The sequence below is a fragment of a genome, unplaced genomic scaffold (genome assembly GCF_019419815.1).
Source record: "Pyrus x bretschneideri cultivar Hongxiangsu unplaced genomic scaffold, Pyrus_bretschneideri_v1 Contig44, whole genome shotgun sequence".
Taxonomy (NCBI): Eukaryota; Viridiplantae; Streptophyta; class Magnoliopsida; order Rosales; family Rosaceae; genus Pyrus; species Pyrus x bretschneideri.
The window spans coordinates 3,836,233-3,864,230 of record NW_025999768.1 but is presented as its reverse complement, the minus strand read 5'-3'; the positions used below and the strand labels follow the sequence as shown (position 1 = coordinate 3,864,230).

The following is a 27,998-nucleotide window of genomic DNA, read 5'->3' as shown; positions in this document are numbered from 1 at the left end:
GAGAAGAACGAGAAGCTCTCTCTCTCTCTAAAACCAGATTGTTGGGATTTACAAGACGAGGCTGTCATTTGAAATCCCTGTCATCGCCGTTGGATTTTTCGCGGGTCCGATGTGCGGTGGGGATTGGTTTGGACTTCACGGACGGCCTGACGGACTGACGGACTGACGGTGATTACAAGTTGAAAAATATAAAAATAAAAACCATGCAAGTGTTGGTTGAAACGTTCGAGTTTAAAATCACTCTCAATTTGTTTGGTCGTAACTTTGTGCTTATATTTGAAACCATCATTTATAACTTTTTCTGCATTTTTATTCACCGATCTATTAATTAGTACTAGATAAGTTTAAATTTCGAGATGTGTGTAATAGATACATTAAAGGAAAGGGAAATGATAAATACACATATTTTTTTACCTCACACACATCCATGTTTAAGCATGTCCATTATTCTGTTTAATTTACTCAATCTAATGGTCAGGAATAAAAAAGGTGTGTGAAAATCACTTCCCTAAAACGAAATGAGATCCACTCTAGATTTCTGTGTTCGGAACCCAAGAACCAAGAGATTCGGACCGTTCAAGAGAGATATTTGGAGCATCCCAAGATTTAAGTGTTGTGAAGTAAGTCAGTGAGATGAGCTAATAGGAGCTGTATGATTGAAATTGAGTGGTCTGAATCTCTGAATCCGCAAGCTCCAAACACAGAGATTCGGAGTAGATTTCATTCAACTCTTGTTTAGTTTAAACAATTTTCGTTCACTTGTTTTGTAAACAAACAATTAACAATATATACTCTCTTTATGAACCTTGACCAAAAGTTTGCTTGAAGCGTAAATAATCAATCAAATTCCATTCCATAAAACTTGAGGGTAAAGCAACAGTACAAAACGTCAAACACTTGAAATAAAATTGTTGCTACCTCTTTCGATGCACCTTCGAGTAAATTGAAGAACTCGGTATAGCTATCAAAAGAAAAAATTGTGCATTAAATGACTGTCTAAATCCGAAAATTACGAACACGACCTTCAGTGATCGGAGGATTAAAATGGGGAGGTGTCGGTTCAAAACAGATGCATATCAGTTCTCCTCGGGAGCAGGGGGGTCAATCATTCTCACCGTACGAGGAAGCATAAACTCGGCAAATATGGGATAGTGAGAGGATGGGTAATATCCATCAATGTTATCACTCACCACTTCACACAAGACAGGGATAAGAGATCTACCTCTAAAAAGAATCCAATCTACATGTAGATCCTGTGTTTGTCGATCCCAGCAGAGGCAGAGCGCTCTGAAAATCAACTTGAGGAATTCAAGAGCTCCTTGTTTGTCACCTGAAAGCATCACGTTCTATGAAATTAAATCATGCTCAACAAGCAGCATTAAAAGTAGTAGTGGTATAGCAGGTACCTTTAAATCCATGGAAAGTGCGAATGAGAGAGGCATTTTTCCTCACACGAGCATTAGGCCATGCATCCCTCATATCCCCCACTGCACCGTGCTCTCTGCAGGGAAGCCAAGGGAGAAGATTTACTAAAAAGAACAAGCTGTTAAAGAAAATCCACCACCTATCTGGTGAGCTTCCTAGCAGAGAGAGACTAGCATGTAAATTCGTCTCACACTATATCTAACGGAGGATGATTTCGATATTGCCAATTTTAAATTGAAATCCTATCCACCAAACAAATATCCGGTGGATAAATGAAAAAGGGATCTGGTGGGTTTGCAAAAGTGGAAGGGGATCAAAACGAGGACAAGAGGAAGGAGGTGTCCGAGATTTCTCAAGTAGTACTATAACTAGAGGCACAAATGAAGGATGCTCCTTACAAAAATCTGTCAGCTCGCAAAAGCATCATAGTTTCCTGTCTATTTCATAATTCCTAAGTCCCAACCTTATGGGCTATTGCATAAATGGAGACTGGTAAAAAATATGGAAAAATTGCAAAATGTAAAAACAATTGAATATCCACATGTTAACTGAACCTTGATCTCCCCAAAAGAAACCGGCCGGTAGTTGATTCCTTTTGTGTGTTGAAACCTCCACAATATACAACTGGCAAGCCAGGTGGTAAGGACGCTATGTGCTGCCATGTGAGCAAAGCACTTCGTCGACGAGCACGAGCACTGAACTCATCCATGTTTGTATTTACTATCTGGAAGGAAAATCCAGGTGGCTCAGCTCCTTTCAGTTGAAATGTGTGGACATCATGTCAAGATAACAAATGATACGGCGCTCTTTCATGGAAATGTTAAAGCAGTTGTTGAAGATTATCTAAGTTTATGAAAGTAAACTGGTAAGGATATCACCCATGTTGCAATACATGGAACCTCAGAACCCCATGACATGCTTCCGGGAACAGAAGGTGACTCTGACAACCAAAATGTTCCACCTTCAAGCATCTCCACCTAATTTTATGAAAAAATGGCATAAAGAAGGTCAAAGTTCACAAGTTCTCGACAAAAAAAGGCATCTGGCACGACAAACAGAAGGGAACTTCACCTTCTCCTTGTCATAGAAGATGGTGCAATGTTCATCAGCAGTGTCTTCGGGCCCTTTTCTTGATATTCCAAATTGATCATAACCTAACGAATATGATAATACCAGTCCAATCATAAGCGGAAATAAATAAGAGGAGAGAAAGGAGATTGCATTGCCATAAGACCATTGCATTCTATATAATGAAGATCGATGCCAGGCTTGCCAGCAAACCGTTCTTCAAGAATATCTCAATATGGAAAAAACAGTGACGTGTATGTTTCATTTTATACATGGAAAGTCGTAGGTAAACAAAATCAATTAAAGCGGGAAGGGACAGACACCATAATTGCATCTTGCGTATGATACATAATAATGCCTCTTGTCAAACTGTCAAAAAAGAGAACATTGTATCTATGTGAAATAGCACGAACCTTCACCAACTTAATTGCAATTCTTTCTTAATTAAGCAAACAGAAACATGACCTATGAGCCATTCTTCATAAGAAACAAACAATCGAAACATGTACTCAAGAAAGCGAGCACTAAGACCTGCCTTTCCTCAACCATAAGACAAAATACCGATGCTGTAATTCGAAGAATCGAAAAATTTACGTTTTGGAGAGAAAGTTACCTGGCAAGCACTGCTGAAGATAATCCAACTGTGATTTAACTCCTGAAGCAGAAAATGAACATAAAAGAATCAAATTCCAGAAACAAGAAAGACACCAACTATTAACATTTCAATTTTAAGTACACAATCAAGCATTTTGAACAGAAAAATGTAAACCCAGCACACCAATAACATTGCCCTATTCAATCAACCTTCACCCCAGAGAACTCACTCACCGCAAACCCAGCTCACCCCCAACACATTTCAACAGAGAAACCAAACTAAATCCCAAAAGAGCAAAACCCCAGCTCCAAAAATCAAATAAAAACAGACCCAGATGACCATTTCAATCAAATCACAACCAAAAAACAAGCAAGATCCATGTCAAAATCGTAGCAAATGAAAGGAAGCAGAAGAAAATATTTACCTTGCTGGGTACACAGAATCATAGGAGAATAGCTAGTAATGACGCTAATGCATAAATCCTTTCTCTTATCCCACGAGTAGGGACTGTCTTCCGTCTGATCTTCGTGAAGATTGAAGGCCATCACTGTCAAAGAAACACTCATTTTTTGGTTCTTCAGGTAAAAATCTCTGCCTGCTCTTTTATTTGTTACATGATCAATATTTGTTGCTGCATCATGCTCCACCAAAAAGAAGGGAGCAGATGAGATTTCCTCTGCTTACTCCATTCTTGTAAGCTCAGGGGAGCAGATTCTAAGAGATGACGAAGCTCCAATATTAAAAGAAGAGGAGAGAGAGGGGAGAGAGTCAATTGTGTCTGAAGCGTGAGAAAATTTTGTCAAATGTTTTACAAGTACTCACAGAAAAAAATTTCCACACAAATTCTATGGTGATTAGAATGTTTGTATAGGATATGTTTAGCTTAATAATCATAAAATCTTGATTTTTATATTTTTTTAACCATAAAAAATTTCATGTGCTTTTATTCAATATGAAAGTTGTTATAGTCAGACAATCATACCTAAAAATTAAAGAAGATTTGTAATATTACCAAAGTTTCTTTATCGCGTGTTTACAATTATATTTGAAGAAATATGAACCGAATTTGATATAAGTTATTAAAAAAATTTCTTTATTGGTTAAGAGGAATTGAGATCCTCTCCATATCCCGCTTTCTAGACTACATTCGAGAGTTTGAACACCACACCAAAATACAACGTTGTCGATGGTATCTAACCCTTCATTGTGAGTGGAAATTCCAATCCCATTTTTAGGAACTTTAACAAAAAACTTATGGTATTGTTCACTTTAACGAAAAACCACATTTTTACACTAAAAAATCAATTCTTGTACTATTCATTTTACTCTTTATTTTTTCTTTATTGTTAAAACTCAAAATTTTTAAACCTTTTTCATTATTTTTCCTCCCATTTTTATCCTTATTGGATCCAAAGTTGGCGGGCTCAGAAATCCAAACCATTCATATCAACACTTATTATCAAAAAGCTTAAAGGTGGATAAACATTCTTGACCGTTTAGGAGCTCGTTTGAATGTATTTTTAAAATGACTGAAAACGCTTTTAGTGAAAATGTTTTTAAAACTAATCATTAGTAAAGATACAAGTAAATCCTGAAAAAAGCAATTTAAGTGCTTCCTGAAAGAAGCACATAACTGGTACTTTTTGCAAAAAACACTTTAAATGCTTTTGAAACCCAAAAATAATTTCTTTAAAAACGTTTTCAGTTATTTTAAAAGTATATTCAAACGAGCCATAAACTACAAGCTTGTTGAATACGGCTTTACTTTTTTCATTTTTCTTCTTACAGGGCACCGAGAAAACGACTACTTTACTCATAAGCTCTCTCTTTTTATTTAAACTTTTAATGTTCTAACGACAAGATAAAAGGTAAAAACTTAACAAGACCATGCCGAGGAGGCTAGGTCCATTAACCCTTTCCATTTCTTTTCCTGCACATTTTATTCAACAACTAAAGTCGACTCCCGGCACATCAAGATGCTTCGGTTGCCTCGGCTGGTGATGCTTATGTCGACGGATGCTTCAGCCACCTAAGAAGAGTTCTTCTGAACCCACTCCACCAGAGTGGAAACACCGAACCCTGTAGCAGTGCGTTTCTCGTCATTCCAAACAGGCCCGGCCATGTCAATGTGCATCCACTGAACCTTTTCGTCCACAAACTGCAAAAGCATAGTTGCAAAAATTGTCATTAGTATGTGAGACAACAGGACACAATAAGGCAGGTTTTGTCATCAATGGGAACAAAGGAGAAGACAGTCCTAGATTCGTCGTAGTGTAGTTTTTTGGGCTTTAGCCCTCCACTTAACCGGAAAAGGTGAAACGGATGTCAAGTTATTTCAGTGGTGAAGCAAGAAGCACAGAAGACACCGAGAATAAAACTATGCAATCATATACCTGCTTCAAGAAGAGAGCAGCATTGATTGAACCACCTGCACGACCACCGGTGTTGAGCATATCAGCTATTCCGGATTTCATTGTCTCCCAATAACTCTCCTCCAATGGCAACCTCCAAAATTTCTCCCCACTGATTTCTGAAGCTGCAAATACCTCCTTCGCCAGGTCATCACTTGGTGTGAAGACACCTGAAAGGGAAAGTTTTAACATCACGTAAACAGATATGACAGCTTTCAGAAATCCTATCCCAGCAGAAACGAGACTTTGCATTACTAAGCATTTACTAAATGCTTGTAAAATTATGTTTATACCTGCTATTGAGGGTCCAAGAGCAACCACGCAAGCACCCGTTAAGGTTGCCAGGTCAACAATCTGCACAATATGATAGTGTTAGCAGTACTAGTAATTGTTAAGTACCATACATCAAGAAAGTACAAACAAATAAGCTTTTCAACAATTGCACAGTTCTAGAACTCAATTCTGATGAAAGAAAGACCAGTTAATAGTTACAAAACTAGCACCGATATTAAAGATACAAAATGCATAGCCATGATGCATCACCACATGAATACCTTATCAACACCTTGGTTACAAGCATATACCAAAGCGTCTGCCAGAGTAAGTCTACCTTCAGCATCAGTGTTATTGACCTGCAGCAGAAATTGAAGCAAATAGATAGAATTTTAGTTCATAAAAACATGGATTCGCATATAGTGAATCAATTAGACGGTTAAACCTCTCATCAGCTAGAAAACATCTGCTCAAATCAAAGATAATGCAGTAAAATAATTCTTCACGTTATGTTAAATACATTTTAACAATTAGTCAGAAAACATACCTCAATTGTCTTTCCATTTGATGCTGTCACAATGTCTCCAGGCCTCATACCTGTTCCACTTATCATATTCTCACAAGCTGCAACAATGAAATGAACCTGCACACACACTACCCATTATTGATCCATACTCGTACATCACTAAAAACTGCAACAGATCAATCATACATCTTTCCCAACAATAGAAACATGGAAAACACGATGACTTACCTCTACACCAGGCGGTTTGATTTGAGCAATGGCTTTTGCTGCACCTAATATGGCTGCTGAACCTCCCATATCAAATTTCATGAGTTCAACCGAACAGCCAGGCCCTGTCTTGATGTTGTAGCCACCGCTGATAACATAAAAAGATAAAGCAAACAACACAGAGTCAGCTCATTGATAAAGAGAAAAAATGATGTACACAGTATGAGAGGAAACGAACGACTTGCTTAACACTTACTGCTATATAGACTTCATCCCACCATGAAACTCAGTAACTAAACCCTTTACCAGACACATTGTAATATCACAAAATTTACAGGCAGCTAAACCAAACAGTTCTATTTTGCAAGAGCTAAAAGAACTAGGAGCAAAAAGTTCATTCTAAATCATTTGCAATCACCTGTCAAAGGTCAGTCCTTTACCAACCAACCCTAATTTGACCTTAGCAGGTCCACCAGGGGGTTTGTAAATCAAGTGAATAAAATGTGGAGGATTTGCTGAGGCTGCGGCAACAGCCAAATAAGAACCCATTTTCAGTTCTTTGCATTGCTCTTCATTTAATATATTTGCAGACAGAACATCACTGTATGTGGAAGCAATCTTTGAGGCCTCTTCAGCTAGTTTCCCTGAGACATAATAAACATTGCAGACAGTCAATTATAGGAAATATCTAGATGAACAGGGACCGATGAACGAAAAATTGGGAAATACCAGTATATGCCAGCTAAATGGAAACACTATAGAGAATCCAGATTTTCATTACTGAAACTGATCAATGAACTAAATGAAGAAAGTGCCGGCTAAATAACATCGATATTAAAGGATAACAACTGCAAGAAAATAGCTCATACGAACCAGGTGTAAGAACATTGGCAGGTGAATTTACTAGCTCTTTCCCAAAAATTATTCCAGAAGTAACATCTTCAGCATACTTGAGCTTTTTCTCTACTTCAGGTCCAGTTCCGAGACCAAGAATGTCAACAGATTTTAGAACTGATTTCTTTGACTCTGATTTGTACCTATTATCTTCATATATCCCCAGCACAGTTCCTACAGTAATTCAAGTCATTCCAACATGTTTACCACAACTATTAGTATATTACCATATCAGAATACCAAATACCAAATTAGAATAAAGAAAATATTGGGCCAAAGTACCAGAAGCTATTGCAGAAGCAGTATTAGATTTTGCAGAAATCCCCTCTGAAGAGGCAAGCACAATAGCAATGTCACCGGCTTGAACAGCCTTTGCTGCTGCTGCTGCTGCCTTACCAAGACCTTGGAAAGCCTCTGTAGACGAAGCAGATTGGCCAAGCCCAAACAAGCCGACCCTCTTTGAGCCAAGACCCGGAAGCCTAACAACTGTTGACTGGCCAGACTTTCCGGTGAAGTCTTCCTCAGAAGATGCTTCAGCCAATAGACCACCCAAATGGGAATCTAGCTTCTTCAATACTGAATTTTGAAACTTGGAGTTCTCATCTTTCGCCAAATCTTTCTCTGAGACACCCACTGCAAGTAGGTCTCCTTTCCATTCTGCTGCATGGAGCTCTTTCGCGGCAAAAGAGATCTTCCAGGAATTAACACACATATCAGTTCAACATATTCAAGTTCTTCCACAACTGAATCCAATATAATCAATCAAATGCAACATGATCCATATATTTTTTGTTTATATCGTTTTGATTGTTTATAAACAAAAAATACAATCACCCCACATACAAAGATCGAATCTTTACAGATATAAACCCACCAAATCCATCAAATTAATCAAATTACATGAAAAAACTAACAATTACAACACTCAACACCTCTAAACAATCACAAACCCACCTATCAAAAAATCATTTTCCACAAACCAACCCCAAAAAATGATCGAAATTACAACCTTCCATCGACGAACATAGATATACTGGATTGGGAAAGCGATGAGAGAAACATACCTTAGGGGCGTCGATGCCAGAAGGGTGAGTGAGGCCGAGATTGGCCCGAGCAAGAGTGTGAGCCATGAGCTTCCCTCTGCAAGAGCACAGTTGTGTAACTGCAAAAGAAAGTCGGAGACTGCGGGCAGACCGTAATTTCGTCAAAAAGGAGGAAGAGGACGAAGGTGAAGTGACGGCAATAAGCGTAGATGCCAAGGACACTACAACGGCAGTCACCATTTTTAAGTGTTGCCTAGTCCTCTGTATTTATAATGAGCCTGCCTCTAGACGATCGAGGCCTTTACAGGAAGGAATTTTCATTTTTTCAAAAACGGATGATTTAGTGTAAAAATATTTATGTACTTAAAAGAAAAAAAGAAAAAAAAAATGGATGGTTGTCGAGTTCACATTATATCAAACTTTAACGATCTGAACCGCTTATTTTTCAAGTTGCAGTTCATAAATCTTTCTTGCAAAATATTAGTCAAATTGAAAATATTTGAGACATCTAGCTGAATTCAAAAATTTGACAGACAATTTTTCCACAAGAAACAGTGAAGTTTCATTCCGATAATTAAATGATCAAATTGTTTCCGATTGATTTTTTTTTTCTTTGCAAAATAATCTATAAATGGAGATTTAAAAATAAACGATTTTGAATAGTTGAAATTCAACTCATTTCGAAAATATTTTTCAGTATTTTTTTATGATGACCTGGTTGAAAGAGTACGATACATTGGTATAAAAGATTTAGTGATCCCACAACTATCACATTTTTTTTTCAAAAAATATGAATTCTTTTCCTTTTAGATGATAAAACCATGTGCGGAATTTTCAGATGTCTTTTTATTTTGAGGGTTTTTTTTTCCCTTTCATTTTTCTGGTTTATTTTATGTTTTGGGCTTTGGTTTGATTCCAACATCAGGCATGCCAGTCCATGGAGACTATCCAAATGGTTGGGCTCGACTCCAGGCCCGGTTTCTCTTTTTTCTAAGTAAGAGAATCATATTTTCCATATGGTCGGATTATCTGATCACGAAACATGTTCGACCATCAAATAAGCATATTGATATGTTATCGATTATTAATGTGTTGTTATGAAAATTACGTCTTTACAAACCAAGGAAAATCATTTTTAACTAAAAACTTTAGGTCATGTGACCCAGAGTTCAAATGCGTATTTCTCTGGTACTACAAGAGTTTATCGCCGTATTAGGATTTCTCTCATATATTTCACCCTTATATTAGAATCTTTCGTTATGACCACTAATATATATATCACTTGTTGTACGACAAATTCTCCCATTTTCCCTCTTTTCTAATGCTCTCCTACTTGAACGCTCAAGATTATACCACGTCAAGTGTAGCCTTCTCTATGGAGAGAGAGAGAGAGAGAGAGAGAGAAGGGAAAGAAAGAGAGGAGGACCGAAGAGAAGATGAAATGGGAGGAGAGAGAATCAAACTCAGTAAAACAATGTCTTGTCCTTCCTATCAAGAACGAAATTCCCCCACTTTTTTGAGGCTTAAGCCATCCTAAAGGGTTTTCATTTTTCTAAAGACAAGAATAATCGTACTATTAATATTGGTAAAAAAATAACCATCTTTATAACGCAAACGTAAATTTGTTCCACTTTGCTAATAAATAGAGTGTTGAGTTTTTAACCATACATCATGGGTTTGAAACTGGCAGTCGCCTAAATAAGCTTGGATCAAATAAGAAAGAATCAATGCTGATGTCCTTGTTGCGACAATTTTAATTTGTGCGGTTATAAAAACATCCTCACCCAAATTCTAAGTAACATCACTTTCATTCTCACAGTAATATTGGACCTGGTGGTAAAAATCTGATATTATATTTAACCAAAACCTATATGATTAGAAATCAGAAGACTGTAATATATTAATTAACACAAAAAATTTGCTTCAGATGACATTATTCACAGAACTTCTTTCATAAGAAAGTAATATTCTATGTATTTCGGGACCTATCTGACTCTACATTGGTCTCATTCGTTGTAAAAGTTTGTATATCAACCGAAATTCAAGCTCATGGAATTGTTGATCTTGTAGCGATTGAATAAAAAGAAAGTTATTTCATCCAAATCTAGATCCTGCCCTAACCAAGCCAAAAAATAATTAGTTAGTAAGAAGTACAAATTATCGATAATTTAAGTACATAGTTTTTTACATGCCTGTCATATAGAAACTTAAAATAGAAAAATAAACAATGACGTGATAACATTTCATTTGGATTGACAGGGCCGACCCTGAGGTAGTCGGATAAGATCATTGCCTAGACCAAGCTAGGTCTAAATTTAGTAAGCCAAATTTAACAAATAAGTAGCTGACGTAGTTGTGACATCCCACATCGCCCAGGGGAGTGATCCTTAAATGTATATTCCCATCCTTACCTAGCACGAGGCCTTTTGGGAGCTCACTGGCTTCGGGTTCCATGGAACTCCGAAGTTAAGCGAGTAGCGCGCGAGAGCATTCCCAGGATGGGTGACCTATCGGGAAGTTCTCGTGTGAGTTCCCAAAAACAAAACCGTGATGGCGTGGTTGGGGCCCAAAGCGGACAATATCGTGCTACGGTGGTGGAGCGGGCCCGGGAAGTGGTGCGCCCCAGGCGGGGATGTGACAATTTGGTATCAGAGCCTAACCCTGGTCGCGTGTGTGCCGACTAGGACGTCGGGCCCCTAAGGGGGGTGGATTGTGACATCCCACATCGCCCAGGGGGTGATCCTTAAATGTATATTCTCATCCCTACCTAGCACGAGGCCTTTTGGGAGCTCACTGGCTTTGGGTTCCGTAGGAACTCCAAAGTTAAGCGAGTAGCGCGCGAGAGCACTCCCAGGATGGGTGACCCATCGGGAAGTTCTCGTGTGAGTTCCCAAAAACAAAACCGTGAGGGCGTGGTCGGGGCCCAAAGCGGACAATATCGTGCTACGGTGGTGGAGCGGGCCCGGGAAGTGGTCCCACCCGGGCCGGGATGTGACAATAGTGGTAATAGAGTGTGTAATGTTTCTCGGTGTTTGCAGTTTGAAATTCGATGGTTGTGCATATCAATTTACAAAGGGTCGAAGATTAGAAAACTCTCGTGACTCCAAAATTTTCATCTTCAAATTAGGAATGATGCACGTGTCAAGCACGTGAAACGTTTATTTGATTTTCCCAAAATTACCCTTGACTGACCGCCAACGGTTTTATTCTCTCTGGTTCTCTCACAGTCTCAACTCAAGTACAGAAAAGAAAAGAAAAAAAGGCGAAGAGAAGGAAAAAATGGTGAGAACGAATCTGAAGGGGGAGACGATGGGCCTGATGGAGAAGAGGACTGCCCTGGAGGCGGAGATGAACGCTATCATTGAGCTTCTTACTCAGCCCGGCGGCCCTGGAATCTCCAGCAACCTCCTTGACTCCGAGGTCAATCTTTTATTTATTTATTTTTAATATAGTTACTTTTTTTTTTTTTTTTTTTTAAATTAACAATATTTGGGGATTTAGGGTTTTTGGGTGACCCATTGGAAAGTTGCTCGTGAGTTCCCAGAAACAAAACCGTGAGGGCATGGTCGGAGCCCAAAGCGAACAATATCGTGCTACAGTGGTGGAGCGGCCCAGGGAAGTGATCCGCCCCGAGCGGAGATATGACAATTTGGTATCAAAGCCTAACCCTGGCCGTGGTGTGCCGACGAGGACGTCGGGCCCCTAAGGGGGGTGGATTGTGACATCCCACATCGCCCAGGGGAGTGATCCTTAAATGTATATTCTCATCCCTACCTAGCACGAGGCATTTTTGGAGCTTACTGGCTTCGGGTTCCATGGGAACTCCGAATTTAAGCGAGAAGAGGGCTAGAGCAATCCCATGATGGGTGACCCACTGGGAAGTTGCTCGTGAGTTCTCAGAAACAAAACCATGAGGGCATGGTCGGGGGCCAAAGTGGACAATATCGTGCTACGGTGATGGAGCAGACCGGAAAAGTGATCTGCCCTGAGCCGAGATGTGACAGTACGATACATTGGTGTAAAAGATTTAGTGATCCCACAACTATCCCATTTTTTTCAAAAAATATGAATTCTTTTCCTTTTAGATGATAAAACCATGTGCGGAATTTTCAGATGTCTTTTTATTTTGAGGGTTTTTTTTTCCCTTTCATTTTTCTGGTTTATTTTATGTTTTGGGCTTTGGTTTGATTCCAACATCAGGCATGCCAGTCCATGGAGACTATCCAAATGGTTGGGCTCGACTCCAGGCCCGGTTTCTCTTTTTTCTAAGTAAGAGAATCATATTTTCCATATGGTCGGATTATCTGATCACGAAACATGTTCGACCATCAAATAAGCATATTGATATGTTATCGATTATTAATGTGTTGTTATGAAAATTACGTCTTTACAAACCAAGGAAAATCATTTTTAACTAAAAACTTTAGGTCATGTGACCCAGAGTTCAAATGGGTATTTCTCTGGTACTACAAGAGTTTATCGCCGTATTAGGATTTCTCTCATATATTTCACCCTTATATTAGAATCTTTCGTTATGACCACTAATATATATATCACTTGTTGTACGACAAATTCTCCCATTTTCCCTCTTTTCTAATGCTCTCCTACTTGAACGCTCAAGATTATACCACGTCAAGTGTAGCCTTCTCTATGGAGAGAGAGAGAGAGAGAGAGAGAGAGAGAGAGAGAGAAGGGAAAGAGAGAGAGGAGGACACCAAAGAGAAGATGAAATGGGAGGAGAGAGAATCAAACTCCGTAAAACAATGTCTTGTCCTTCCTATCAAGAACGAAATTCCCCCACTTTTTTGAGGTTTAAGCCATCCTAAAAGGTTTTCATTTTTCTAAAGACAAGAATAATCGTACTATTAATATTGGTAAAAAAATAACCATCTTTATTCTCCAATGCAAATGCAAATTTGTTCCACTTTTCTAATAGATAGAGTGTTAAGTTTTTACCCATACATTACGACGGGTTTGAAACTGGCATCGCCTAAATAAGCTTGGATCAAATAAGAAAGAATCAATGCTGCTGTCCTTGTTGCGACAATTTTAATTTGTGCGGCTATAAAAACATCCTCACCCAAATTCAAAGTAACATCACTTTCATCCTCACAGTAATATTGGACCTGATGGTAAAAATCTGATATTATATTTAACCAAAACCTATATGATTAGAAATTAGAAGACTGTAATATATTAATTAACACAAAAAATTTGCTTCACATGACATTATTCACAGAACTTCTTTCATAAGAAAGTAATATTCTATGTATGTTGGGACCTATCTTACTCTACATTGGTCTCATTCGTTGTAAAATTTTGTATATCAACCGGAATTCAAGCTCATGGAATTGTTGATCTTGTAGCGATTGAATAAAAAGAAAGTTATTTCATCCAAATCTAGATCCTGCCCTAACCAAGCCAAAAAATAATTAGTTAGTAAGAAGTACAAATTATCGATAATTTAAGTACATAGTTTTTTACATGCCTGTCATATAGAAACTTAAAATAGAAAAATAAACAATGACGTGATAACATTTCATTTGGATTAACAGGACCGACCCTGAAGTAGTCGGATAAGGTCATTGCCTAGACCAAGCTAGGTCCAAATTTAGTAAGCCAAATTTAACAAATAAGTAGCTGACGTAGTGGTAATAGAGTGTGTAATGTTTCTCGGTGTTTGCAGTTTGAAATTCGATGGTTGTGCATATCAATTTACAAAGGGTCGAAGATTAGAAAACTCTCGTGACTCCAAAATTTTCATCTTCAAATTAGGAATGATGCACGTGTCAAGCACGTGAAACGTTTATTTGATTTTCCCAAAATTACCCTTGACTGACCGCCAACGGTTTTATTCTCTCTGGTTCTCTCACAGTCTCAACTCAAGTACAGAAAAGAAAAGAAAAAAAGGGGAAGAGAAGGAAAAAATGGTGAGAACGAATCTGAAGGGGGAGACGATGGGCCTGATGGAGAAGAGGACTGCCCTGGAGGCGGAGATGAACGCTATCATCGAGCTTCTTACTCAGCCCGGCGGCCCTGGAATCTCCGGCAACCTCCTTGACTCCGAGGTCAATCTTTTATTTATTTATTTTTAATATAGTTACTTTTTTTTTTTTTTTTTAAATTAACAATATTTGGGGATTTAGGGTTTTTGGTGTTCCGTCCTCTTCGAATGTGTAGGGTTTTCCTCGCGAAGACATTGACATCCCAGCTGTGCGAGCGGAAAGGCGTCGTCTTGCTGGTAAAAATTGGATATTTTACTGTTGTATTTGAACAAATTGCATATTAAATTAATTAATCGTAATAAATTATTGTTTTTTCACTTATAAGTTGGTTGGGGAGCTTTGTTTATTGCTTGTAATGGCGGTTCTGATGTTGGTATTTCTTATTTCTTTGTGGTCTTGCTTGTAATTGCAGAATTGCGAAATGATCACAAAGAGGTTACCGAGAAATTGAACCGAAATATAGAAGTTCTGCATTCGGCAAGGCTTATTCCGAAACAATCATCACTTAAAGATTCAGGTAGGTTTTTGAAACCCGGCATGCGTATTATCGTTTTGGTAGGAAAGTTACATTTTCTACGGTTTAATCTGTTTCGTGTTTTGATATGTATTGTGTGTATTTATCAAGATATGTGACACCTGCCTTTTCGTCTAATGTTTCTGTGATGATGGATGCACTGTGAGAATTCTGGGATTTATTGGCCCTTCCGGATAGGAGCTAAATATATATTGTACTGTGTATTTATCAAGATATGTGACACCTGCATTTTTGTCTAATGTTTTTGTGATAATGGGTGTCAGATGGCCAAAGCGCATCAGTTGGCAACGTGGTTGCATCTGCATCCTCAACCAATGTTCATACTGGTTCTATCAATGCCATGGATGTGGATGTGATTGTGAGCGTACCCTTTGCGTTGGTGGATGAGATAGCTGATGAATCACCAGCAGCAGAGGATGGTTTGCAGCTTGGAGATCAGATTGTTAAATTTGGTAGTGTGGAAAATGGCGATAATTTGTTGCAGAAACTTGCTTCTGAGGCTCAATGTAATCAGGGCCGTGGGATACCTGTAATACTTGTAAGGCAAGGTGCTCAAGTCAACTTAACCATGACACCTAGAACATGGCAAGGCAGGGGTCTACTCGGGTAAGTGTCATTTCATTTCGTTTCATTTTTCTTTTGTTAAATGCATTCATGATTTGATTACTTGTCATAACTTCTTTGTTAGGGAGGGCATTGGTTAACATTTCGTATTAGTGCTATTGAGGGTCTTAAAAGTTCCCCAAAGAATATATAATTGACGGCTTCTTCGGTAAATTTCCGTTGTTCATCAAGTAACATTGAATTACTATTAATCTTCTTCTAAGTCTAACATCCAATCTAAGAATGATATCATAGAAAACCTTTGGTCAGGAAATTGTTAAATTGTCAACTTAATTTGGATGGTGAGATTATGAACCCTTTGGTCACAAATTGCCTACCATTATTAGGTAGGCGGGTGCTATTTGGAATGTTGTGCCCAACCTAAAGCTTGCTTTGCTAAACAAAACAACACATCCTTAACGGACCTGGTCCCTTTTTATTTTTTTGCAAGCAAAGTGTAGTATTTTGTTTCACTTACTGTTTGTTGTTTTGTCGGTGCTTGCAGCTGCCATTTCCGGATCCTGTGAGCGTTCTGTTTTCCAGTTCTTCACAAGCCAGAGGACTCAAAGACAGTTTAATTAACGTTGGTCTCAATCATGTCAAATTCCAGAACATAGTGCCCTTTAGTTTATGCCCGTTTCCATTCCGGTTTCTTCCTTTTTCAGATGTATACATTGGTTGAAATCGCGACATTATTTGCTTTACTTTTGGTGTTGTTTCTCTTTTTACGAGGGTTTTCATCCTGACCATTGAAAGAGATTGTGTGGTTAAGATTGGTGCTACATCTTCTCGTCGACTTCTTTCTCGCCGCGAAAAAAACACGTTTAAGTTATGGTAGCTTTCAGAAATAGCCCTTTTTATTACATTATGTATGGTTTACTAAAGTCTTTTGACAGCTTCATTGCAGCTGCACCAAGCTCACTTGTCAACCGTATTCCGTTGACAAATGAAAAGTTTTTCGGAGTGTCTGTCACACCGTTATATGTTATTACTAATGCCCTTGAGACCGAAATATTTGTGTGTCGTTCCAAATTGTCAAACTCCAATTAAGGTCATGCCAATATATGAAGGCTGTCACTCTCACCTGTAGCTTAGCCCATCTTGAAAGGGCAAATGAGGCAAGATATTACATATTTGTAATTTACGGTTTAGTCGTACTGAATGGAGCGGATATATAAAATCTATTCACTCGAGTTTAAATCTCTTTTTTCAGAGTTTACGTTAATTTAATGTAGATTATCGTTTTGTTTACAAAATATTCTACCTTTTATATGGTATTTTGTAGATTTTATTTATGTATGTTCATTGAGCTCAAAACTCAATGGTTGCTTCGACTATTTCCACTAAAAAAATTAGAAACTATTTGAATTATATATTTAGTAATAAGTTGTGAAGGTGAAGTGTGCCATTTAAATAATTGGGTAGCAAAACACCTTAAAACACCAAGAAGTGTGTTATTAAATAAGGTATTTGAGTATTTTTTTATTTTTTAATATAATAGATAGTTTAATTCCATTTTTTAGTAGGGTACGAATTATTATATCACTAATTGAGTAACATCTGGAGGACACATAACGGATAAACAAATTTTTCTTCTCCTGCACATCAAAAGAATTAGAAACATTATCTTTACATAAAAAAAAGGGCAAACAGACTACGACCCTCTCATCATCCATGGTTCTTATTTCGTTTTATCTAATCATTTTAATAACATACTTATTTACAAGTTTACACTAAAAAGCTTAACTCTAATGATAAGTAGTTCAAACTTTTCAATGACCTAATAATTCAAATGCTTGTTGGAATAAACGCATATCTGATCCTTCTTACTGAAAGCATTTCGAGTGTTTTTTTAGGATCGCTAATAGCACTTTCAATCAATTTAAAAACACATTTAAACGAGTCATAATTTAATTTTAGGTTTTATATTAACTTTTGGAGAAAAAAAATTTAACTAAAAAGGAGAAATATCTTTGTATATTAACTTTTAGTGAATAGAGTGAGTGGAAATTTGAGCAGCGCGGCAGGCGATCAATTTTACCGGGCAAAAACGGGTAAAGCGTAACCTCTCACCGGCTCTTTAGGTCACCCGACGAGAAGACAAAACAGGACAATCTTTCACACTCTCTCTCTCCGTCTTTTGCTCTAATTCTGTCTCTCTCTCTGTCCAAATTCAGGGAGAGGAAAATTTCAATTTCTGGAGATCGAAACCATTTTGCTCCTCACTCCTCACAAAAACCCACTTTCCCGCATTTGCCCGGAAACTTTCTTTTTTTCCCGGAAAGTGAAGAAAGCATGGGAATTGAAAAGAGGCCATGTCTTTTGTGTCAGCTTTACTCTTTCCAGGTGTTGCAGGGACCAAACCACGTCGTTTTCGTTTGAACAACTTGTACTTTACTGCCTCATTTCTTTCAGATAGTTGATTTTTCACAGAAGTTGAGAGTGGGAATATCTGGGTTTCGAGGCTATTTGGAAGCTCATATGTAAAGCCCTTGCTTTGGCACCAGAAGGTGAAGCTATTTTTCTTTCAATTATTTTCTGTGAAATTGTAAGTGGGTTTTGAATTTCTTAGGGATTTTCTTGGGGATTTTGGGCATCTGGAATCTGGGGTTTTGGAAAAATGGGGGCTTTAGTTGGTTTCTGTGAGAGGGGTTTGAGATACTGGATTGGTGAAATTTTGATGATTTGAATGTGAATGGACCAAAAGTGGTAGGAGTGTAACTTTGGGACTGGGGGATCGTGTGGTTGAAAAGTTGAGATCTGTTTCGGGAACTTGAAGAGCAAAGTCAATGAATGTAGCTACTGCAAGTGTCAAATTTATATGCTTTCAGAGTTTTTCTGGTGATTTGAGCTTTTGAAGGTGAAAGAGAAACTGGGTTTCAGTGAATTTCGAAGATGGGTTTTCGATGATTTGAGGCGGCTCAGGCAAATTCATAGTCCGGTCGATTCCGTAGTTTTTTTTATTGGTGTAATAAAGCTGAGATCTTTGAAGAATTTGGTGTTCAACTAAAGGAGTGATATCGATGTCAGGAGCTCCAAGAGTAAGGTCTATCAATGTGGCTGATTCAGAGTCAAGGCCAGTGCTTGGACCTGCTGGGAACAAGGCGGGGACGTTCAGTTCGAGAAAACCGGCTTCAAAGCCACTGAGAAAGGCTGAGAAATTGGGTAAGGAGGTTAAATCAGCTGAAGAGAAGAAAACCCGTCAATCTTCAATGCATACTACCTCTCCTCAACCGCATTCTCCCAAGGTTCATTCAGTGCTTCGTCGGCACGAGCAGCTATTGCACTCTAATGTTTCGCTAAATGCATCTTGTTCATCGGATGCCTCTACGGATTCGTTTCATAGTAGATCATCCACGGGTAGGGTGATTCGGTCAAATAGTGTAGGGAGTGGGAGGAAGCAGTATGTTTCAAAGCCGAGAAGTGTTGTTTCTGATGGTGGATTGGACTCTCCTCTTGATGGTTCACAGTCTAAGAAGAGATGCACTTGGGTGACGCCAAATACTGGTTCGTTTTCATTTCTTTGATTCTAGACAAACTGTTTGCGTTGGTAATTGTTTATGGTTTTCTAGTTAGAAATGTAAATCTTCTCTGGATATATTCTTATCTGGTAAAGCATACCATTAGGATTTCTAGAGTTTTTGTCACATCCCCTATTGTTTTGTACCATCTTGAGCTTGCCTTTGGAAAATTTGAGGGGAATTTACTGACCAAAATGCTAATTTGGGGCACGCTTTAGACTAGCACTAGGACTGTCATGATTTAGTTAATAATTCAGCAAAGTGTAGGCAATTTATTCTTTACGCCCCATGCCCCCTCTGATTTAAGATTAGACTTGGTGATGTAGATACGAGTTAGCATCAGTTCAAAACGAAAATGACTAGGATGCAGTTCGTATTCCAACAAGATAAAAGCAGTTTGTACCTTAGAACGAAGAGGTTCAAGTTAAGGGAGCATAAGGTTTGTGAATAGGCGATTTTAAGTAAATTTGGTTGATTGAAGTAATTATGATCAAGGCTTAATTTGGATTACTCTCTTCAGCTTTTGTATGAGATATCAAATGTGTATAGTACACTGTTATGATGTCCAAGCCAAAAAATTGTAGTCACTGAGCGGCTATTATTTTGATTTTGTCTCGTTTTTTATGAATAATTCACATTTCACATTATTGGTGCATGAATGGTAGAAAACAGATATATAACTGCAGAAGTAAACAATTTGCGAAAGTTGTGCATTTCTGCTTATTGTGTGCTTGTCAAATGAATCCAACCAAAGAGGAGGGGTAAGCTAGCTTAACCTTGCCAAGTATTGTGGAGGTAGAATTACGTTAATGTTAGCTTAGACACTCATTTTGTATAGTTGAAACAAATAGGATTTTCTACATGGCTTGGAATTCTTCTTCCGGATATTTATATTCTAATAGAGCCTGGTATGTTGAAGCAGATCCATGTTATGCTGCTTTTCATGATGAAGAATGGGGGCTTCCAGTACACGATGATAAGTAAGTCATAGCAACACTGTTTGCTATATGTTGACAGTAATGACTATTACTTTATAAAAATATACTTCACCGTCATTTCTTTATCTTCTTGATCACATGCAGGAAACTGTTTGAGCTTCTGGTCCTATCAGGTGCTTTGGCTGAGCTTTCATGGCCTGCCATTTTAAGCAAAAAGCACATCTTCAGGTACTGTCTCTGTGAAAGTTCTCTTTTCTATTTATCAACCGACTTACCCTGAATTATATTCGTTACAAACTGTTGGGGCCTTTTCAGTGATGGTCCCTTCCTTGTTGAATGGGTATTTATTTATTTTCTTTCAGGGAAGTTTTTGCACATTTTGATCCCATTGCCGTTTCAAAATTGAATGAGAAGAAGCTAATAGCACCAGGAAGTGCTGCAAGTTCCCTATTGTCTGAACCGAAGTTGCGTGCTGTCATTGAGAATGCACGTCAAACAACCAAGGTATATGTTCATTTCCTTCTCCAATTGTTTGAGATTGAATTGCAGAAGATGCACACTCATTCCAGCTTAGTAAACCACTACTAACTCATATAGGGAAAGTACTAGAAATCATATGCCTGTATGCTTATCCATCGCAAACTTACCTTTTCAATGATACCCAATATAAGCCAACTTGGCAAGTTTTAATGTACCTTTACTAGTTTTATTTATGCATCAATCTATGTGTAATTTTTTCGGGTGACACGAACACCAATGATCCACTCATGATGGAACATATGGATCTGTTTGTTAATGCTATCAGCCATATTGCTACAACACCGTGGATTAGTAACACCAAGAGGCCGTGTCAGTGTCCCACTCAGAGAAATTCTTTCTTTACAAGCCAAATAGCCTCATTCGCTGAGTTTTCCCCGGTATAGACCCAGGGACCCACGTGTTTTCTGTTGTTTGTGCAAGCAATTAAGTGGCATATAATGAGTGTTTAGTGATCATTTGGTCAAGTAGGTTAGGTGGAAAAGGTAGTTGCATTGTGGTCCTGAACATCTTTGTTATTTGTATCACATTAGAGGACAAATTATAGTTCTATCATCCTTTGAAGGAGCCTGACCTTCCATCATACCTCAACAATTGGTCATCCAACCTAATTATTCCCTTTATTCGGCATGCCAGCTCGCTTCATTACTAGTCCTGAATTCACTTATCCAACTCGATAGTTTTCCAGCCGTTTAATCGATATCCGAAAACCCTTTTTACGGAAGGCCATGATTGCACATTTCTTTAATCTCTATCATTGCAACTAACTTTTTGCAGGTTTTGCTGATGCCAGGTCATAGAGGAGTTTGGGTCATTTGACAAGTATATCTGGAGCTTTGTGAATAACAAGCCCATCGTCAGCCGATTCCGGTATCCTCGGCAGGTTCCGGCAAAAACTCCAAAAGCAGACGTCATAAGCAAAGACCTTGTGAGAAGAGGGTTCCGGAGTGTGGGGCCCACTGTCGTTTACTCTTTCATGCAGGTCGCCGGAATCACAAACGACCATCTCATTGGTTGCTTCAGATTCCAGGAGTGCGTAAACGCTGCAGATGGGAAGGGAGAGAACGGCACCAAGGATGAGGCTGGAAAGAAAACGGAGAACGGGATAGAATCAGAGTTATCCGTCGCCATAGACAAGTTGAGTTTCTCGTCGGACTTGTGAAAGGCAGTGCCTTTGGTCAGCCCAGCGGGGTTGAATCATCAGTTAAGCCGCATTGACCGATTGGGAGCTACACTTTGTATTGAGTAGTAGTGAAGAGGGTTTTGTGTTGTAATTAATGAAATTCTGAAGCAAAATATGGATTCTGGCAATGTGGATTACTGAAGTGGATTAAAATTAAACTGGTGATTGTGCTGTTGCTTGAGAAAGCCTTCAAAAACCAGTATACAATTTTGTGTACAGTTTAGATATTAGTAATTAGATCTCTTCAAAACCAGATTAGGGTACTAATTAATTAAAAAGAAGGAAAAAGAAACTGAAAAAAACGCTACAATGCTTCACAATCTGAATTAAAGGGTGACTTCAAGCTAATAAGGCTCGTTGGCATCCTGCTTTGCGATGGTCGTTGACTCCACAACTCGAATCCGGACCTTTCGGTCATAAAGAAGAAACATTGTCAAGGTCGCCCTCTACAATTTGAATTACCGTTTCAAAATTTTTACTATGCTCTGAGGTGTTTTATACACTGAAAATTGGAGTGTTGGATCTTGGTGTGTGAACTTGGGACATGGATCTTCTCCGGATCTATGCATCCTAATCCTAAGGATCTACTAGTCCGGGATCATTGAAATTTGATTCAAGGCTAAAGTTATTATAACTTTTAAAGTACATTCCTATTTGTAGTTGTTTGATCAAATTTTAATAGTCCGAATTAATGGATCCTTAGGATTAAAATGCATGGATTCAGAGGAAATCCATGTCCGTGAACCTGAACCAACCACAAATATCAAGATATATAAGATACGTCGGAGTATACTATAAATTACTCGAGGTTTGACCTTAAAGTTGTGGGTGACAGCTGGTGGTGGTGACAAATTGACAATGAAGGGTCTATAGCACGATGTCGCCTTGTCTCCAATAGGACAGCCTGACGGGGGAACTCCTTATTGATAGAGAAGTCTGCATTGAGTTTGGTGGCTCGCCAACATCACCTAAAATGTGCGGTCCCACTCTTTTTATTTCAAGTGGGAGTGTCAATAGGTCGTGTTCGGTTTTACTTATTTACATATATGTCGTGTTTGTAACAACTTTTAGATTAACATGCAAAATGATGTGAGGGTAGTAATATAATATAGTAACTCACATATTGATGACAGATTGATTCCCGTTCTCATGCAACTCTAGCACCACATGAGACGGCATGTTATTTTTATCTTCGAATCAAACGGTACGTCAAAACAAAACTGATGTCTCCAAATAATGTATCTGTACAAGTTCGATGCATCAGTACAAGTTTCAAACCGAATTGAAGATTTCAAACCTTTGCTCGATTTTCACTATACCAACCCATACAAATTTCGAGTCGTGTTGTTGGATGCAGACTAATTAGGAAACGATTCTGCCACCTGCCTCTGTTTTCTTTTTTATTTTATGCAATCCCACCAAATTGAGCAAATTGAGATAACGACTGGATATAAAAAGAAAAAGAATGGCATCCGAGGGTAACCCACATCCCATCTTTTTACCTCAAGGACTTGACCAAATCAAGTACTCAGTAGGGATGGCTGGTCAGGCCACTCTCACAAGGGTGAGACGAGTCTAACCGTCTAGCTGTTCAAGCTGCCTTGCTCAAGTTTTTCTCGTTTGATACCACACGCATGCTCGGAATTGAATTTTTAAACGAATGACATCCATTTCTATATTGTTTCACTGCCATCAGCCTATTTAAAACAAGATGCAAGGGTGTACAATACCAAATCTCACGTCTATGCACTATTAAACTACATCTGAAAGGTGAAAAACACCAACAAGGAAAAGGGGGAAAATAATCAAACCTGCCAATCTGATAATTTTGTAATGCTATATAAATACACTGCAGCTTTTATGAGAGGGAGAGAGAGGCCCGTCGATTATGATGTTCTTTATTAGTCCTTGGGCCAGCAAAGGAGCTTTCAGCAAGGCTTTAATTCAAATCCAATGCTCAGAAGAGTTCGAGCCGATTCCATTGCCTTCTCGCCTCCGAGGTCCAAGGCCTCCCCCGTCAATTCTCCGCCCGTGTCTACTGACCACTGGGTTGACGAAATTGGCTTTGGGACCGTATCGGTTTTCTTGATATGCAAATTGTTCATGGAAGCAGGAGCGGCAGCGGCAACAAGAGGAGCGCTTGGAGGGCCATGTCGCTTCTTAGGGACAGGCATGTCATGGTCATGTACCCCCTTGTATGTTATAATTACAGCACTTGAGTTATCTACGGCTGTTTCAATCTGCTTCCGGACTGGACACCCAGCAGAAGTACATCTGTAGTAGTTCCTGAAAAACACAAGAATACAACAATTGATCAAAATCAAGGGAAAAAATACATGTGGTATTTATCAGAAAGCTCCGAATGCCACCTCTGAATATATACCATTCACTATTTTTACTCCTTTATAACAAAAGTTTCGATTAAAGATACCATAAAATGCATTAAAAGATTTCTTTGATGAGTATCATCTATGATCTGCTTACTTGTTATAAATGCAAATAAACGAAAATGAATACAGCTAAGATTGCTTAAGAGTCAATCACTAATTGGATCACTGCATTTTTTGAGTTGTTCCAATTGTATCTTTCACAAGTTAACTGCGGTGTGAAGCGATAAAGTAAACATCTTGCACAAAGGAAAGATGAAGTTCATGTAAAAATAACGCCTACTGGACATCATTTAACCCACATACAACGATGAATTTAAACCCCAGATGCTGATTAATTAGGCTAACATCAAACTACCAAGGAAAAAAGACCAGGAAATCGGAATGCACCTGGGATGAGGATTTCCTTCACCATCTTCTGTCCATATTTGCGCCATCTGTATCCGTCGCCTGATATTCCAACATCCCCAGCCGCATGCACAACTAATTTAGGTTTCTTGCCAGGTTTTGAGAGAGAAGCGGAATATTCTGAATTGCTTTTCTTCATTCTGGTTTTCAATGAGGAAAGTATATTAGAACCAGGTAACATACTCCTTTCAGCAAGTATAGTACAAAATAGAGGGGGGTGAAAGGAAACAAAATCTACACGTAAACTTGCCTTCGTTTGGGTTCTGGCTCATCACCATCACCATGTTCCTCCTTGATTTTAACATCGCCATTATCATCAGAGTCACTTGAGCTCTGCCGTTTTCTTTCAGGAATTGAGGGTGTTTCTTGAATAGGTTCTTTTGAAGATGTGGACAACTCTGAGTCATTAACTATTCTGCAGGAATGTTCTGCAGCAGCAACACTATATCTTACACACTCAGCAGAGAGTGCAAGTTTACTTTCCTTTATGCAGATACTTTTCTGAGGGGGATCATGAGTATGTTGGCTTTTGTAAACAATCTCTATTACATGGCCTGAGTGATCACAGCATTCTATCTTCTTGGCGTAACACTCAGAAAATGTGCACCTATAATAGCTTCGAGAACCTTGAGGGCTCTTTACTTGCTTCTGACCATATTTCCGCCAGTTGTAACCATCAGAAGCAGATGTCTTCCCATGAGGAACTCTTCGTTCTAGTGGAATTGGGCTTGGAGCAGATGAAATGGATTGAGTGACAGAAGTGGGAGATAGTTCTGAAAACGGAGTTGGATAAACAGTCAACTGAGTCCGACTTTGCTTCGGAGTCTTAATATCCTGGTTCGTTACACTTGCCAAAATTTCCTGGTGGCTCAGCCCAAGTTTCTCCTGAGAAAAGAACAAAGAAAATGATTATACAACCACAATGTAGGGAACCAGAGATTTGATTTTGACAATGAGAGGTGTAATATTCTGAAGTTGCACTTAATTCAAACGATGTTATACAAGATGCATCTAAAGTACTCTAACATCAAAGTGAGAACAAGAGGAAAACAAATACAGTGAAGCAACTAATATTCCATCTTGAGTCAACTGAATTTGCCTTCTAGTGGATCTATATTAGTCATAAAATAGAAACAATTTTCTCTTCTGATATTATCAGATCGCCGAGTGACTAAATTCCCTACTTTTGAATGTTTGCATTTGAGTTTAATACATCCTGCCGTAAAACCTCATTCCCGATATGATGTGGGGTACCAGGGGTGTTGTATAAAGGCGAAACTTGTTCTTTTGAGCCACTAATAGTTGAAACCAGGCTAATAACTTTCAGTAATGCAAATTTTTGCTTGTTATTGTCTCTTCGATGATTCTCTTCCAATTACTCAAACATCGCTTCACTCGTCTCTCCAAAACGCAAGCAGACTATAAAGCTTTCCCTACTTGGTACCTAAGAGCGCGTAACACTTGCAAATCAACATCAATTGCGATGCCGTAATCACAAGGATTTCAGATTCATGATTCCAACCCTCAAACAAGAACTTCAACAAACATTTTTGCCCTTCCCCCACATAAAACGCATTCATAGATTTCGATATCCAACCGGAAAAAAAAAATCAAATTTCTAGTCATAATCTTCTCTATCCTGACACTCAAAGCAGAAATTTACAACGCAATCAGTAACAGCACACATACAAAAATGCTCACGATTCACTTAGCCAAAGATCAAAAGCTCAAAAAATTCAAAGGATTGAACTTCTAACCTGCAATTCAGCTCCATCAATCGACTGTGACACGGAATCAAGCTGCATACCTGTAGGATCAACCACACATGACGATCACCACCCTTCACTATAATCCCACCCCAAAAAAAGCACCGTTTTCCGAAAAAACGAAAGCTTTACCTGCAAACTGATCGTTCTCTGAAACTTCCAGCGTCGAAGGCGCCGTTGGGGTTTCTAATTGCGTCTGTCTCAACTCGGATACAGAACTCTCTAACTCGCCGGGTTGAAATTCACCGAGTCGTTGCTTTCCTTCTTCGTCATCGCCTTCGTCTCCGTCGCCGCCTTCTTTTTGTTCTTGTTTCCTTGGCTGTAGTTTCTCTGCTGGGAGAGCATGGGAGCTCTCGCGGTGCTCCGCCATGGCCGATTTCTCACTCTAAGAGAGTAAAGTTCGTCGAAACTGTTGTTGTCCGAAATCGAGCCGAAATTTAGACCGAAACCGTGAAATGTTTCGGGTTTTGTGTACCAGTTTGGATGAGGGAAGAGAGAGAAAGGCGGAGAGAGGGGGTTGCTTTAAAGAGTGTGGGATGTATGTGTGTGTCTTTGACTAACGTTGACTCAGGTGGTTTTTATGACGGTGTATCCGAAGCCGTTAACATCTCCGTTATATCAGGTGCAGGGATCGCCGTGGGTTTTGTTGACTTGACGGTGTCCTTAGGCTGCCGTTTGGTCTCAGACATAGTCCTCTTAGCATTTCTCATGCAAATGTGATGCATACTTCGAAGTCCCAACACGTACCCAACTCTCACTTCTCAAGGTGAGGAGGGTTTTAACGAAATATTTTTGGTACCGTACACTTTTAACGAAAAGTCATAATTTTATCTTTTTCTGATACTATTTACTACACCTTTATTTGTTAATTTTAATTAAAATTATTTTTTTTTGAACTTTTTGTTATTTTTCCTTAAAGTGAGTTCATAAATTCTATGGCACATCTTGTTCTTATTACGATGTTCATAATATTAACATGAAAATTAAAATTCAACAATGAAGTGACAGAGAACCTATTAAAGGTCTAATCTTAAAAGAGTCCAATAGTATATCTCTTTTTGCATTAATCTTAAAAGATTTGCTTCGCACTTTTATTAAAACAATAGTTGCTAGTAAATACGTAAGCAATTTTATTATATTTTAGTGTATGACATTTATTAAATAAATAAAACGTTGTATGTGTAGACCTTGTAGTAAAAGATTTAATAATTTAAATATTTTATATTGTGAATAAAAAGGTGAGATAGGTAAAAGTCAAAAAAGTAAAAAGTGAATGGCAAAGTATCTTATTCCATCATCTTGTTGAGAATATTTATTTGTTTGAAGTGTTTTTGGTTATGGTAAAAAAAAAACACTTTCACTTTATCAAAATATTGATTAAGAGTTTCCAATTAAAACTGCTTTGATAAAAGATTAAAGTTTAAAGGGAGATTCTTAAGCTAACATCATAGAAACCACGGATCATTGAATTTTTACCGTTCCATCTATTGTAATAGCATCGAATCCTCCAATCGGGTTGGGTTCGGTTGAGGACTGGTAACACCATCATCGCTCCATATCCCTTACTAATAACCGTCACCACACACCCAAAGGTCCGTGTTTTCCGTCACCACACACCCAGAGGTCCGAGAAAAATTTCAATGTAATCGGTAAACGAAGTGGTATACCACATA

At 38.5% G+C, this 27,998-nt stretch overlaps 5 protein-coding genes across 7 annotated transcripts; 2 read left to right on the top strand and 3 right to left on the bottom strand.

Moving 5' to 3' along the window:
• Positions 1-9: 9 nt before the first annotated feature.
• On the bottom strand, positions 10-3,882 carry LOC103955982. Of its 2 annotated transcripts, XM_048567398.1 has the most exons (9): positions 3,513-3,882; positions 3,107-3,148; positions 2,497-2,579; positions 2,301-2,402; positions 1,980-2,194; positions 1,407-1,501; positions 1,223-1,330; positions 919-961; positions 10-146 (listed from the first exon to the last, which is right to left on the bottom strand). In XM_048567398.1, the coding sequence occupies exons 1-9, from the start codon at positions 3,652-3,654 to the stop codon at positions 65-67; spliced, it is 912 nt and encodes a 303-aa protein (XP_048423355.1). In that variant the 5' UTR covers positions 3,655-3,882; the 3' UTR covers positions 10-64. The 2 variants fall into 2 exon arrangements, with proteins under 2 accessions (XP_048423355.1, XP_009366175.1); XM_009367900.3 differs by lacking the exon at positions 10-146 and having other exon boundaries at positions 835-1,330; positions 3,513-3,877.
• A 1,014-nt stretch (positions 3,883-4,896) lies between these two features.
• Positions 4,897-8,697, bottom strand: LOC103955983 (leucine aminopeptidase 1). 2 transcript variants are annotated; one of them, XM_009367903.3, is made up of 10 exons: positions 8,464-8,697; positions 7,682-8,090; positions 7,379-7,573; positions 6,924-7,149; positions 6,527-6,653; positions 6,320-6,415; positions 6,054-6,131; positions 5,793-5,853; positions 5,482-5,669; positions 4,897-5,246 (listed from the first exon to the last, which is right to left on the bottom strand). In XM_009367903.3, the coding sequence occupies exons 1-10, from the start codon at positions 8,680-8,682 to the stop codon at positions 5,118-5,120; spliced, it is 1,728 nt and encodes a 575-aa protein (XP_009366178.2). In that variant the 5' UTR covers positions 8,683-8,697; the 3' UTR covers positions 4,897-5,117. The 2 variants fall into 2 exon arrangements, with proteins under 2 accessions (XP_009366178.2, XP_018505125.2); XM_018649609.2 differs by lacking the exon at positions 4,897-5,246 and adding an exon at positions 5,249-5,387.
• A 5,618-nt stretch (positions 8,698-14,315) lies between these two features.
• Positions 14,316-16,289, top strand: LOC103955981 (26S proteasome non-ATPase regulatory subunit 9). The gene is made up of 5 exons (XM_009367897.3): positions 14,316-14,510; positions 14,623-14,683; positions 14,860-14,964; positions 15,246-15,588; positions 16,091-16,289. Exons 1-5 carry the CDS (start codon positions 14,370-14,372, stop codon positions 16,110-16,112), a joined length of 672 nt encoding a protein of 223 aa, XP_009366172.2. The 5' UTR covers positions 14,316-14,369; the 3' UTR covers positions 16,113-16,289.
• A 1,421-nt stretch (positions 16,290-17,710) lies between these two features.
• LOC103955980 (probable GMP synthase [glutamine-hydrolyzing]) lies at positions 17,711-21,963 on the top strand. The gene is made up of 5 exons (XM_009367896.3): positions 17,711-19,092; positions 20,029-20,086; positions 20,189-20,272; positions 20,407-20,548; positions 21,375-21,963. Exons 1-5 carry the CDS (start codon positions 18,609-18,611, stop codon positions 21,741-21,743), a joined length of 1,137 nt encoding a protein of 378 aa, XP_009366171.1. The 5' UTR covers positions 17,711-18,608; the 3' UTR covers positions 21,744-21,963.
• A 1,445-nt stretch (positions 21,964-23,408) lies between these two features.
• LOC103955978 (probable WRKY transcription factor 32) lies at positions 23,409-26,844 on the bottom strand. Its single transcript, XM_009367895.3, is given in 6 exon segments — positions 23,409-24,050; positions 24,542-24,560; positions 24,563-24,699; positions 24,810-25,444; positions 26,317-26,366; positions 26,458-26,844. Coding segments are annotated over 6 exon segments (1,437 nt in total). The 5' UTR covers positions 26,696-26,844; the 3' UTR covers positions 23,409-23,692.
• Between the last annotated feature and the right edge of the window lie 1,154 nt (positions 26,845-27,998).

Coding starts and splice junctions, on each gene's coding strand:
- LOC103955982 (XM_009367900.3), bottom strand. CDS start 3,654: ATGAGTGTTTCTTTGACAGTGATGGCCTTCAATCTTCACGAAGATCAG. Junction 3,149..3,512: donor GATTCTGTGTACCCAGCAAG/GTAAATATTTTC, acceptor TTTCTGCTTCAG/GAGTTAAATCACAGTTGGAT. Junction 1,331..1,406: donor CACTTTCCATGGATTTAAAG/GTACCTGCTATA, acceptor TGATGCTTTCAG/GTGACAAACAAGGAGCTCTT.
- LOC103955983 (XM_009367903.3), bottom strand. CDS start 8,682: ATGGTGACTGCCGTTGTAGTGTCCTTGGCATCTACGCTTATTGCCGTC. Junction 6,132..6,319: donor CAAATGGAAAGACAATTGAG/GTATGTTTTCTG, acceptor TTTCTGCTGCAG/GTCAATAACACTGATGCTGA. Junction 5,247..5,481: donor CTGCTCTCTTCTTGAAGCAG/GTATATGATTGC, acceptor ATGCTTTTGCAG/TTTGTGGACGAAAAGGTTCA.
- LOC103955981 (XM_009367897.3), top strand. CDS start 14,370: ATGGTGAGAACGAATCTGAAGGGGGAGACGATGGGCCTGATGGAGAAG. Junction 14,511..14,622: donor GCAACCTCCTTGACTCCGAG/GTCAATCTTTTA, acceptor TCGAATGTGTAG/GGTTTTCCTCGCGAAGACAT. Junction 14,965..15,245: donor ATCATCACTTAAAGATTCAG/GTAGGTTTTTGA, acceptor AATGGGTGTCAG/ATGGCCAAAGCGCATCAGTT.
- LOC103955980 (XM_009367896.3), top strand. CDS start 18,609: ATGTCAGGAGCTCCAAGAGTAAGGTCTATCAATGTGGCTGATTCAGAG. Junction 19,093..20,028: donor TTGGGTGACGCCAAATACTG/GTTCGTTTTCAT, acceptor ATGTTGAAGCAG/ATCCATGTTATGCTGCTTTT. Junction 20,549..21,374: donor ATGCACGTCAAACAACCAAG/GTATATGTTCAT, acceptor TGCTGATGCCAG/GTCATAGAGGAGTTTGGGTC.